The 14,125-nt window shown below is 34.4% G+C and overlaps 1 protein-coding gene across 1 annotated transcript in view; it reads right to left on the bottom strand.

Annotated features, from left to right (window-relative positions):
• SLC9C1 (solute carrier family 9 member C1) overlaps window positions 1-14,125 on the bottom strand; it is a 101,570-nt gene that overhangs the window by 66,145 nt on the left and 21,300 nt on the right. The window contains exons 7-10 of the mRNA XM_045583781.1: window positions 12,812-12,973; window positions 8,612-8,711; window positions 3,278-3,421; window positions 1,884-2,058 (exon numbers count right to left, since the gene is read on the bottom strand). Of these exons, the coding sequence (XP_045439737.1) occupies window positions 1,884-2,058; window positions 3,278-3,421; window positions 8,612-8,711; window positions 12,812-12,973 (581 nt within the window). The remainder of the gene's footprint in view (window positions 1-1,883; window positions 2,059-3,277; window positions 3,422-8,611; window positions 8,712-12,811; window positions 12,974-14,125) is intronic.

Genomic DNA, 14,125 nt, shown 5'->3' with positions numbered 1-14,125 from the left:
ATTATCATCATCATCATCAAAGCTCATATTTATTGAACATTTACTATATGTTAAACAATGTGTTATGCATTTTATATATATTTTCAATTTCTCATAATAACTCTTTAAGATAGTGGTGTGCTAGAGCTGACTCTTACCAGTTCCTGAGAACTGCTATTTAAATATTCAGGAAGTTTATGAGCTGATTGATGTTCTGCTGGTGAGAGTGATCACACAACAGATATTACTAAACATTAGAGTCTCTCTCCTCCCATGAGACATCACTTGCTAAACAATAACTTACAAACCATTGGTATTATTATTAAGTCTACTTTAGAATCAGAAAACTTGCATATAGGATGGGAGAAGGATTAAAAACTTGCTAATGGACACACAACAAATTTCAGCTAATTTTTGATTCTATATTCATATGCAGTGTTCAACATTATACTGGTCAGAATGTATGGTAAGGTCAATCTTTTTTTAAACTTATCTTTATTGTTGAAAATATTACAGATGTACCTCCCCCTATTAACCTAATCATTATTACGCAGACAGATTGAGATAAGTTCAAAAGAAAGGGGAGACCATGTAATAATAGCTAATTTTGGTTTAAAGAGCAGTGTTTACATATTTAGTTTTTTATATGTTTGGACTATTATTTAATTAGGCATGAAATGACTACTTTGCCTTTATTCTCTTTACACTTGGAATTTATGTAAAAAAAAAAACAAAAACAGAGTGAAAGTAATAAATGCACTGAGACGTCTGCATAAAATGTTTCTTACAGAGCTCTTACCTTGAGATGAGGAGTAGGAAGAGTCATGCCCAGTATGTTCTGCTATGGAGAGACTGGGGGTAATATCTTGGCCATAACTTCACTTGGAAATTAAAATGTGTTGGTTCCTAGCAACACTAAATGTAGACTCATATAGTTACAGAAGGCCATAGAGTCAACCATGAGTAGGTTTCTGTTTTTCTTGAGTGGGCATTAGGAGTAAGTAAAAATAAAAACATTTACTGAGTTTATATTTTATATCATATATTATTATTTTAAATGTATTTTTATTGATTTCAGAGAGAGAGAGAGAGAGAGAGAGAGAGAGAGAGAAACATCAATGATGAAAGGGAATCATTGATTGGTTGCCTCATGCACAACCCCTAGTGGGGTTCAAGCCTGCAACCCAGGTATGTGCCATTGACCGGAATTGAACCTGGGATCCTTCAGTCCACAGTCCAACACTCTATATGAGCCAAACCTGCTAGGGCATCATATATTATTTTTTTAGAGAGGAAGGGAGAAGGAAAAGGAGATAGAAACATCAATGATGATAGAGAATCATTGGTTGGCTGTCTTCTGCAAGCCCCCTACTGGGTACCATGCTCACCATTGGAACATGTTACCTGACTGGGAATTGAATCATTATTTCCTGGTTCATAGGTTGATGGTCAACCTCTGAGCTACACTAGCCAGGCTCAGATACTATTTTAAATTATATATATATTTTAATTCCTTCACCCTTCATAATAAACTATTCTTTAGGAGTGTGAAGAAGGGATTTAGGGACCCCCACCTAGAATGTGGAAGAGGGAAGTTGCCAGTTATTCCTCCTATGCCCAATCTTGCCATCATAGTTAAATCACTCCCACAGTCCAAGTGGAGTTGAGCTATCTGACTGATTGCCTATAACTGATTTGCATATAACATTAAATTTGTATATGTGTGGCCATACAAAAGCATATTTTAGCCTTGGGTGGGGGACAGGGGTAGGCTAGAAGGTGTCAATGGGGGAAAAAGCGGGACATATGTGATATTTTCAACAATAAAGGTTTTTTTAAAAGCATATTTTAGTATACACAACCATTTTAATTAAATTTTCAAATAAAAAAATATGTCATTTTACTTGCGATTTTTCCCTCTCAGTTCCAACAGAAAGGTCAGAGTAGGCAAGCAGAATGGCCATTGTTACATTAGGCAAACCTCTCATTTCACTCCAGACCATTATGAATGCCCAGCGCCAGCTGAACCCATCAGCAAGTCGAGACAAAAGAGGGCTCAATAATAGAAAGACCAGAAGTCTAAAAGACAAAACAAATTTTTAAAAGTTATTCTTGTAACAGAAAAATCTTTTCATCTCATCCTACTCTGTTCCTTTCCATCATTTCCCTGTAGAATTGCCAACTTTCAGACATCTTTCATGTACATAGCATCAAAGAAAGGCCGAAGGGTATTCCGTACAGAGACTTGCCAAGAAAATGACATTCATCTTCTTTATTTCTTCGTTAGGGTGAGCAATAGGAAAATTCCACATTGCTTTTGATGATGCTTTTTAAGGCAGAAAAGAAAAAGATTTGAGATTCTCTCTCTCTCTCTGTGTGTGTGTGTGTGTGTGTGTTTATTTAAAAAAAAATTTTTTTTCTTTTTTTCTGTCTGGAATCCCAAAAAGAAATAAAAGTAAATTAAATGAGTAGGAAGTAGGGGAAAAGTTCTCTTTTTTTTTATTTGTAAACATAAATCTGAGTCTACACAATATTGGTCAACTCATTTCTATTTCTTCTTTCATTTACATATCATTCCTATATTTTATACTAATTGTATCTGATAATTTGGGACTAATTTTTATTTACTTGGCACTAGACAACTTGATATCAACTCCCAACTGATTTTCCTGGATTGAAGTATTATAGAATGTTAACAGATTGAATGATGGGGATTACAGAATTCAGAGTCTCCAGTTATAGTGTGTTTTTTTTCTCCCTCTGTCATCTCCTTTTCACTTATATAGGCAGATTTTTCTCTGCCTCTTCATACTGGAAAAGGGCCGACAAAAATTATTTGAGCAAAAGGACATTTACGAAAAGAACTTCCTTATGATTTTAAAAACCTCTTTCCAATTATGATTAGAAGGAAATTATTTGTTATGAAATATTAAGCAAATAAAGTAAGAATATCTTTTTTAAAATTTATGATGGCATTTAACTTCATGAACCCTCAGAGAAAAAGAGAAATTACTAAATGAAATGGAACAAATGTTAATAGGGTTGCCTCTAGGAAGTAAGATTATAATTTTTTTTCTAATCTTAAAAAATCTTACAGAGGTCTTGCATTGCTTTGAAATGAAGTTAAAAACAGAAAACAAACAGAAAAACACAGCTAATCACTAATTTGCCAATGATTCTTGGTCAAGTTAAGAATCAAATTTTCATTCTAAGGAATGAAACATTTTTATTATTTAAAAGAATATCTTCAGGTTTATTCAGTGTTTTATAAACAGAAAACTTTAAATGATGTTCTTACCTTAAAACAGTAAGTGTGAAGTACATATTTAATGAATAGAATATATCAGAAAATGATACATATAAATACGTATGTGCAGGAATTAGAAGTCCAATAAAAGTAAACACCATAAGAAAAGCAACAAATGCTAGACAATTCCAGAATCTGCATTTGTAGAAAAAAAAATTAAATACAGTTCATTATGGTTAATTGATACATTTCTTGCAAGGCTCATATGTGACTGAAGCATTGTGTTAAGTATTATCAAGAAAATAAAGATCAAAGTATTTATAAACACTCAAGGAGCTTATAATTTAACTGGGGAGAAAGTTGCACTAAGGCAAATAAACAATTCTAAAGCAATTTTGGTCAGTTTACGCTGAATGTCAATTCGCGTTTTTCTTTTTGGATTGACTTTGAAAGACATGATTAAGTTGTAATTATGTTCAAAGATACTAACTGTGAAGTCCTTTTATCAAACAGGAAGAACTAAAATCATTGATCTTGAAAGGGAATACTGAACTGCTAGTATGACTTACATAACGAGAGAATGAAATCTTTGCCTAAAATCTAGAAAGCACTTACAATAGAAGATGCGAATGAATCTTTTACTGTTATGAATGCCCTTTCTGGATTTTCCTTTTGAGATCTGTGAGCATGTGTTTATTTAAGAGCTCCTGAGTCCAGGAGAACTCTGTCAATCCCAGAGCTCCGATTCTCACCAGCGGCACAAAAAGCAGCTTGGGAAAGCACACTCAAATCCAGTATGGGTGCTGGGTCCACAGGAGGCTATCTAAAACTGATTCCTGCTGGGACCTGTTTGGCTCAATGGGTAAAGCGTCGGCTTGGGGACTGAAGGGTCCCGGGTTCGATTCCGGTCAAGGGCATGTACCTTGGTTGCGGGCATATCCACAGTAGCGGGTGTGCAAGAGACAGCTGATCGATGACTCTCTCTAATCAATGTTTCTAACTATCTCTCTCCCTTCCTCTCTGTATAAAATCAATAAAAAAATATATTTAAAAAAAATAAATAAAAATAAAACTGATTCCTCACTGCCTTTCAACTTATTTCATGTCTTTAATGTCAACTACTATAAAAATATATTGAAAATATTAAAAAGGCTCAAGAATACAATTTTATGAGAGGACTGAAGCTTGGTTTTACCCGTACATTGTCAGACTGCCCCAAAACCCTTTAAAGATCATTTTTGCCTCTTCTCCAGGAATACTGTTTTTGCTTAAAAATAAATTCAACACTAAAAGTAAATCTTCTATACATTAATAAGAAATCTCTCTTTCTGAACTATACCTAAGAAGTAAAAGTACCTAGGAATTATCAGAGAAAATTTTAATATAAAACATTCTAGCCTAGCAAATTTTAAGGCAAATTATTTAAAATACTAGAAGCCAGGTACACAAAATTTAGGACTGAGGGAGGGGGGACATGATCCCCCAGCCCAGCCTGTGCCCTCTCGAAGTCCGGGAGCCCTTGGGGAATGTCCAAGGGCTCTGCAGGCCTAAGCTGGCAGTTGGATATCCTTAGCACCACTACCACTGTGCTCTCCAGCCATGAGCCTAGCTGAGGGCTTCTGGCTGAGCTGCACTCCCAACATAGAAGCTCACTGACCACCAGGGGGCAGTACCTGCATTGAGTGTCTGCCCCCTAGTGGTCAATGTGCATCATAGTGACCAGTCATTCCACCGTTTGGTCTAGTTGCATATTAGCCTTTTATTACATAGGATTTTTCTATGGCTGAATTTAGGCTTATTATTCTATGCAGAGAGCTATCATCTCTTTCTTGTATAAGTGTGGCCATACTTTCTAAATTCTACTACCTTCTGGATTTAAATATTGCATTCAACATTAACTTGGAGAAAACACACTAAAATATATTTTATGACAATTGTGTTTTAATTTTCCTATCAAATGCAAATCCAATTGTTGCACCATAAACATGTCACTCCCAAAGAAAGTTTCTCAAAGCATTACATCCACCTAGTCACGTGTAAATATTGAGTAGGATAATTCAGTCAAGGAAGTGGTGGATATGAATCAATCATACTTTACTACTCATTTAATGATTACATAATTTAAAAATTAACCTTAATATTGTAGAAAAATGTCATCAAATATCAAAAATTAGTCTTATTAATTACCATAAAATATAATAAAATCAATTAAGCCATAAATAATGAGAATCTATCAAGACATTTTATATGCGGTAGAAGTTAATGAGAGGAACATGATGAAGAGAAAACCAGATTTTCTAAAGAATCAGTCTCCATCAAATTCATACTGGTATGAGCCAAACCACTAAGGCCCAAACTCATCTAATAGATGTGTGTGTGTGTGTGTGTGTGTGTGTGTGTGTGCATAGTAAGTCATGCACATACAAAAAAAGCTTCTAAATATTTTTTTAAAGTCCCTTTCTTTCATTTGGGGGATCATGAGTTATGCTAATAAGTGTAGATCTTTTATGTTAGGAAAGGATTACAACTTTATCTGTATGTAACTTCTATCTGGAGAGAGGTTTGTTTATTTAAAAAACATATTTTTTATTAATTTTGGAGAAGAAGGGAGAGGGTGAGAGATATAGAAACATCAATCATGAGAAACATTGATCAGATGACTCCTGCACACCTCACCTGGGGATCAATCTCACAACCCAGGCATGTGCCTTGACGGGGAATCAAATCATGACCTTCTGGTTTATAGGTCGATGCTCAATCACTGAGCCACACTAATTGGGCTGGAGGTAGTTTTTAAATATTAAAAGTGCTGTGCTCTCACCCTCATCGGTTTTGACTCTATAAATCTAGGCATCTGTATTATTTTTATTACCCAACATAGCACAACGACTAGCTTAGAAGAATGATAAGAACTTAAGGACTGGATATTTTAGGGACATCAATTTGCTTGGAATAAAAGATTATACATGATGGTAAGAAAGTAGTTCCTACTTGGAGAATTTCTTTATAACAAGGTGATATATTCATAGAAGCACGAAAGAAGTGAGGCAGCTACTTTTGCCCATATGTAGGGGGCATATGCAATATCTATAGGAAGCACATCCCAAGAGCAGAGACACAAGGACACAAGCCTGTATAGGAACATGTTTGGCATGTTTGAGAAACAGCAAAATGATCAATGTGGCTAGAACAAGGTGGGTGAGGGTGAGAGTGGTCGAAAAGAATCACATAGTTAATGTAGAGATGTATCATAGGATTTTGCCATTAAAACAACTTTGACTTATAGTCAAATGAAATGAGAAATCATATGATTTTAAACAAAAGAAATGATCTGAGAAAGGGGTAAGTGAGGTGGGTAAGAATCAGTAAAATATCATAAGATAAATGCATTATAGTCTCAGCGTGTTTGCAGAATTGTTAGAATTGTGGTACTGGGGGGCGAACACTGAAAAGATGGGAGATGGTGCACTTCTACTCTAAAAGAGTAGTATGGACCTGCTGTAGGTTATTATAGGATGCAGTAGGATTTACCATTATTACCTTATTTTCAACTATTTTGGAGAGTAGAAACTAATACATATCATGTTTTAGATACTTAAGATTCTTGAAGTTGAGATTGTTAAGTGGTTATTTATATGAACATATGAGTGGGTGGGTGAAGCAGGGTATGGTGGACATGCTCTTAGGAGGAGAGAGGTATGAGAACTGAAAGGTGAAGAGTAAAGGATCAATTGTGTGTATATTGATGGACATCACTAGGAATGGTGATAGAGTAATGGAGAGAAGTCACACTGAGTGGGGAGAAAGGAGAATCTTCTCAGGGCTCTAGGGATAACGACAACCAAGGGGGTATAATCTGATGTCACGAGCTTCAGAATTAGGTTGCACTAGGGAAGGAGGAGAAACCATGATATAGAAATGACTGAAGTACAGAGCCTACCTCAACTCTAGGCTCAATAGTACCAGGGAAGCAGGTGAGAAAGATACCATGTCTTAAGGAATGCAAAGAAACTAATGCCTTCAGAGAAGATCCGGCCCTCTCTTTCATTTAGAGCAAGAAGGTGAAGGGAGCCTTCATAATTACTTCCCATAGATACAGGTGAATATTAGTGCAATATTTTGAATCATTCCTACAACTGTGGCCCAATTAATTCTGCTTAGCTGCTGGTACAACCGACTTTCATTGTAATTGATATAAAACTTTAGTGAAGTGCTCCAAAATCTTATAAGATGCTATGCTTTTAAACTTCTGACTTCTAAATTTATTCTATCTTCTATAACATTCTTCCAAACTCCAAAACTCATTGTGTTCAGGGCTTTAACACATATGTTGCCATTGTATTATGTAGGTCAAGTTCCCACCCTCTGGCCTTGCAGGAAGCACCCTTATTTGAGGCCGATGCAGATTCCATACATCCTCAGTTGGGTGTCCTTGAGCACAGTGGTATATTTCTACTAAAGTTAAGTTTGCCCATATTTTCTTTTTTTATATACAAGACTTACTTTTAGTTTGGTCATTCTTTCTTTTATGACACTGCTAACCCTCTTCAAATGCCCTAGATTGACCTTTTAATTTGCTTTGTGTGACATCTCTTTATGGTCTTTAAAAATCTGGTCATTTATATATTGGTCTTACACTCTAATATCAGTGCCATGCTGAGCTCTAATGGAGCCTGAGGTAAACGGAACTGTCAGTATTATTGATCTTATCTTAATTTAACATTTTATTATTTCATCATTGATTTTTTTAATTTTTATTTTTTATTATTATTATTTTTTTTGCATTAGCCCTGACCAATTTGGCTCAGTGGATAGAGCGTCGGCCTGAGGACTGAAAGGTCCCAGGTTTGATTCTGGTCAAGAGCAAGTAGCTGGGTTGCAGGCACATCCCAGTAGGAGGTGTGCAGGAGGCGACTGGTTGATGTTTTTCTCTCTCATTGATGTTTCTAACTCTCTCTCCCTCTCCCTTCCTCTCTGTAAAAAATCAATAAAATATATTTAAAAAATATTTTTGCATTAGTTTGCTCCAAAATATTGCATTAAACACATTATTTATTTGTCTTGATTATTGAGGTTTGTTGGTACCCTCTAACAATTGTGTGCCTGAAATGAGTGTCTCACTTGCCTTCCCTTATTCCTAATCTTGTCTAGTGGTTTAGACTGGAAATTACTGAGTATATGGTGAAGGAATTCATGGGAGAATAGAGCCAACATGAACTGAAGGTGAACTTAAAAGTTTTGCCTAAAGTTAGAGGAGTAGAAGACACAGGCAACAGAGTTTATAGGAAGTATCTTACTTTGACTATGTAGTTGTAGGTGCAGCTACTATTACAATCTTATTGCTTCTAATGTATAAAACAAAGTAAAAATATGCTGGCCACTCACTTGAGTAGTAGTGATTCAACTCCTGGTTTCAAATTTGTAGAATTTAAGAAAAGTCCCATAATTGCCAGTGCAAAGATTCCAGACATTCCAACTAGCTCACCTATTTTTTAAAAAGAAATAAATATAAAGTATTAATTTTACCAAGAATGAAAAATCTTTTTTTAAATATATTTTTTATTGATTTTTTACAGAGAGGAAGGGAGAGAGCTAGAGAGCTAGAAGCGTCGCCCGCAACCAACATACATGCCCCTGACCAGAATCGAACCTGGGACCTTTCAGTCCGCAGACCGACGCTCTACCACTGAGCCAAACCGGTTTCAGTATGGAATGAAAAATGTTGATAGTACAGTGACTCTACAGAGAGGCTACCAGACATGGTTTCAATTGGATAATACTACAAATTACTAACACCACCCATCCTCCTTCTTCCTCCTCAGATTCACACCCGATTGTGTGGTAAAGTCTATACTGGACGTCCTTACACTCTTTTGGCTTTATATCATAGGCAACAAGGTGGAGCCCACAAACTCTTTGTGGGCCTTAGGAAAGTTAGAGCATCAGATACAGGTCTAATTTGTTTGTCCAGAGGGGCTCTGATGAATGAAAGGGAAGTGAGCTGATAATTTCTTTATATACTAGTGAACTTCAAATGCTTTATTGTTTGGGAGACAGCAGGAAATAGAAATGGTTTGATTTGGTGACAGGTCTAAGGGAGTTGAGTCAGTAAAAACCCAATATGAATCTACTTCCCCAGTTTCATTTTGTTTTGATGTGTTTACTATGGGAGACTGAAAAGCCTGAAGTACATACTGTAGCATATTTTTAAAATAGCTCTAGTAGAGTTATATCCCCCTCCAGCTTATGAAAGTAGTATATTATCACTGTAAAGAATTTAAATAATATGGCAGAGTATAGATTATATATATTTTTAAAACAGAACACCTGCATTCCACTGCCACAACCCCAGTTATAATTCTAACGTAGTTTAAACTGAGATTTCTATTAGTGACAGGGCTATATTTGCCTAGAAGAAATAATTTGATAAACTAATTGAGAATAGAGGATGAGACTCCAAGGGCAGCTTCAAGAATTAAAGGATGGTGCTTAATGAATTTTTATGCTGGCGACAAGTGGTAAAAATTAAGCAGGAAACATAGAAAAGTTAGGAAATAGAGGTAGCTATTATCGATAGATTTAATTGAACTGTGAACTATAAAAGTCTAACTTACCCCATGAACTCTCCTTGTCCTCATCTTCAGTAAAATTTACTATGAACCAGAAACTGCAGCATATTTAAAAAGAGGTAGCAGAGATCATAAGGAAGGCTACTCCAGAAATTTTTAGTGTTTTAGAAATCATAAGCAGATCTCTGGATTTTTTTTTTACAAGCTATAGAATTAGGAATTTCATGTAATTGGATCAATATCTTGGAGAATGAAGTACGCAGTGAACATTTATGGTGACATACATTCAATATATATATATATATAAAGTCACATAAAAACTACAATGGGATTTTACAGTAATGTATTGATAGTTCTGTATTGGGCTTTTTTTAAACTTAATATTTTGCAGACACTGTCTAGTTAATAAAAAAAGAATGATTTTTGTTTTAATACTGAAGAACATTGCGGATATGTCACTTTTATCATATTGCCATATTTATCAAATTGCTACATGTGCACCTTCTGTTTCTTTGGTTTACTTTGTATTCCTTTGTTACAACAATTGTATTTTAATAACTGTAGGCTTATGAAGCACTTAATTCCTACCTAGTAGAGAAAGATCTCTACTTATAATTATGTTTTGCCTACTCTCACTGTTAATATTTCCTGATAACCTCTTTAAATTGTTTTGTTATAATTTCAAAAACAAAAAAAAGTAAAAATATGATAACCACATATTTTTTTCATTGTTTGATTCTGATACATTTTCATTAAGTCAGTATTATTCTTAGTTTAGAGGTAGAAAATTACAAGTTTTATATTCTCTAGTTCTGGCTAGAAATGGTACCTAAGCCATAAAAATAACACATTAGTCATTTTTGAATTCTGAAAGAAGAAGGATCTGTGGACATAGGTGCTTTAAGGCACTCAAGTCTTGAACTGTCATTGTAACTTATTATGCAATGGTAACATTTGGAAAATATTTATAATGGCTACCTTGAAGATACTAAAAATATAAACATTAAGCCAGGATAGAGTGAAAGTCCTTTGCCCTTAGATTTATTTATATTCACTCTATCTTGTTTTCATACATTTTTTCCCTAGAATTTCACTTTCTAAAATGTTTAGTGAGAGACATTTTGACACAATGCTTATTTCCTGGGGGGTATAACCCTTAATATTGAGGTTATGCTTGCTTACTAAATGGTGTTAGAGGAAATTATATTTGCTGGGATATATTTTTGCAAGAAAATAGGTAAGCACAAAATAAGTATTATGATAAAGAACTTGTACAGATTGATCACATTCTCATAATTAATTCATTAACTTTATCCTGTAACATCAATAGATTGTAATTTGCTTTAATTCACTGAGTCATTAGGAAAGTTCAAAATTCTACATTCTGCTTTTCTTTCCTCAGACATGAAAATAATAAATCCTGTTACATTAGCACTTCTAAAGGGAAGTGTTGGTTTTTTTTTTCTGTCTCAATTAATTCAAATTTTATACTCTCAGTAAACTTTTATAGTTTTTCTGTTTAGGTCCAAACTTCTTGTAAGTCTATTCCTTGATATTCTATTATTTTTTTTGCCAACGTAAAGAGAATCAAAATTTCATTATATTTTCTAACTAGTTACTGCTGACTTATAAGGACAGTACTGATTTTTTATATTAACTTTATACTAACTATTAAAAAGCATTGTTGGGCCGAAACCGGTTTGGCTCAGTGGATAGAGCGTTGGTCTGCGGACTGAAAGGTCCCAGGTTCGATTCTGGTCAAGGGCATGTACCTGGTTGCAGGCACATCCCCGGTAGGGAGTGTGCAGGAGGCAGCTGGTCAATGTTTCTCTCTCATTGACGTTTCTAGCTCTCTATCCCTCTTCCTTCCTCTCTGTGAAAAATCAATAAAATATATATTTTTAAAAAAGCATTGTTGGCTTATTTTTTTGAAATTTTCATATAATCTAGAATGTTGCAACTACTGTAACCATTTCTCTTTCAAATATATATAAATTTTACTCTTTTCTCTTCTTTTCTTTTCTTTGCTTTTCTTTTCTTTCTTTTTTTTTTTCTTTTCTCTTCTTTTCTTTCTTTTTTCTTTTCCTAGCTAGATCTTCCAGAACAACTTTTAATCTTGGATATGAGAATAGGCAACATTGCCTTATTCTAAAATCCAATGGAAGTACATAGTATAAGTTGTTGACTAGGTATTGTCACATAGGCCAACTTCAAATCATTTATAAGGCCATCTGAAGAACTGGGTTGAACATGATTCTGAGACTGTGTCAGCAAATAGTGATATAGCTAATTACCGATACCTGCCATATTTCCATGAGAAGAAAGTGGTAATAAATGGATTAATAATGAATTTTATAATATGTAGTCTTACTTGATCTATTTGATCTCTGAGTTTCCAAGAAAAGTATATTTAATGTCATGCAGTTAGAATGATTATTTTTAAGATCGTCCTTTTGTAGTTAGTATTTAACTGCATTGTGGATTTAGAATTTTATTGAAAAGTTCTGAAGTCTAGTTTATTTCTGTAAATGGTCTACAGGTATATGTAAAGGATATGCATTATGTTTTAGAAAGGAAAATTCTACAAATCTTATAAACCCCACATTTAAGTTTTTATTTAAAACTTTTTATAGCATGCTGGGGGTTTTTTTTGTGTTTTTTTTTTGTGTGTGTGTGTGTGTTTTTTCCCTTCAAATTGGCTATGAAATTATCTGGGAGTCATGTTAGAATATTCATTGTAATTATGAGTTTTGTCAAATTGTTTTGTATAATTTCAAAACAATTGCTTCTCTGGTTAAATAGTATTGCCTTTATATATTTGGGCATATTGTTTTCTGTTGTATAGATACTAACATTTTTATCTCCTTTGATAGATTATTTTAACAAAAGGATTTATTCTAGATCAGTTAAATTGTTTTAAACTAACTTTTGCTTAGTATGTCTATTGTGAATTTTTGATATCTTTATTTTTAATTTTTCAATGTGATTTCATTTTAGGGATAGGCTTCTCACTTACAAATAAAAAAGATGAGGTACAGACTTGAAAAGTTGAGACTTATATGGTTGATATCATCACCAAAAACAGTAGACATCCACAACTGAACCAGTTTTGCACTGAAAATTCCAAAAAAGAAACTTGCTATATAATATAACAATATTGGACTTATGATGCTACGTGCTGCAAGAAAGGGGAGAAAATTAAAAAAAAATGGTTAATAAAACTCACTTAATTTTGAGTGATACTCTGAATTAGCTTTTCTTTTTGTCATTATCTTTAAAAATAGCTCATTCGTATCATGTACGGTAGATGTAGGGTGTTTTCATATTTCTATTCTCAAATTCTGAAAGCCACACAAGTTTATAAAAGTCAGTCAGTTTAGGGCAAGGACTTCTTTCAGTCTCAGTTAAGAAATATACATCTATTCAGTGCCAAGCAGTGCAATACATTTTGGAGATGTGGCAATGCGCAAGAGGTAGAAAGTCTCTAAATTCATGTCATTTTATATTCTAGATCCAACATAAGCCACTGAGGAAATGCAGAATGTATCTCCTCCATTGCCCTCCCCTGCCAACTTACTTGGTTCTTACTGTTGGACATTTAATGTTTTCCAGTTTCCCCACTCGTAGTTAATGCTGCAGTGTATATTTCTGCACATAATTAATTTTTACTTTTCTGATTACTTCCTTAGGCCCTCGAAGTGCAGTTATCTGCTAATGGATAGTTACATCTTTAATATTGCTATGTTTTGCCAAATGACCTTGTAAAGTCATTATGATGCCCTCCCCTGAAAATTAGGAAACCTGAGACTTTGACATACTCCTTTGCTGGAATCAGGTATGCCAGTGGGTAAGAAAGTCCTGCCCACTTAAAAAAATTTTTTTTTTTAAATCTTTATTGTTGAGATTATTACAGATGTCTCTCTCCCCCTTTCCCAATCCTCCCTCCATCCAGTTCCCGCCCTGCCACAGGCCTTTGCCACCCTATTGTCTGTGTTCGTAATGCATATATGCATATAAGATCTTTGTTTAATCTCTTCCTATCCTCCCACCCCCCTTCTCTCTGAGAATTGTTGGTCTGTACCATTTCCATGCCCCTAATTCTATTTTATATCCAGTTTATTCTGTTCATTAGATTTCTTATTCACTTATTTTGGTTTTTAGATTCAATTGTTGATAGGTATGTATTTGTTGTCATTTTGTTGTTCATTTTTTTTTCCAAATCTTTTTCTTTTTCTTCTTCTTCCTCTTCTTAAAGAATACCCTTCAGCATTTCATATAATACTGGTTTGGTGGTGATGAATGTCTTTACCTTTTTCTTGTCTGTGAAGGT

This window comes from Pipistrellus kuhlii, unplaced genomic scaffold, assembly GCF_014108245.1.
Source record: "Pipistrellus kuhlii isolate mPipKuh1 unplaced genomic scaffold, mPipKuh1.p scaffold_m20_p_2, whole genome shotgun sequence".
Lineage (NCBI taxonomy): Eukaryota > Metazoa > Chordata > Mammalia > Chiroptera > Vespertilionidae > Pipistrellus > Pipistrellus kuhlii.
Note: the sequence above shows the minus strand (reverse complement) of the source record. Positions and strands in the feature narration are given on the sequence as shown.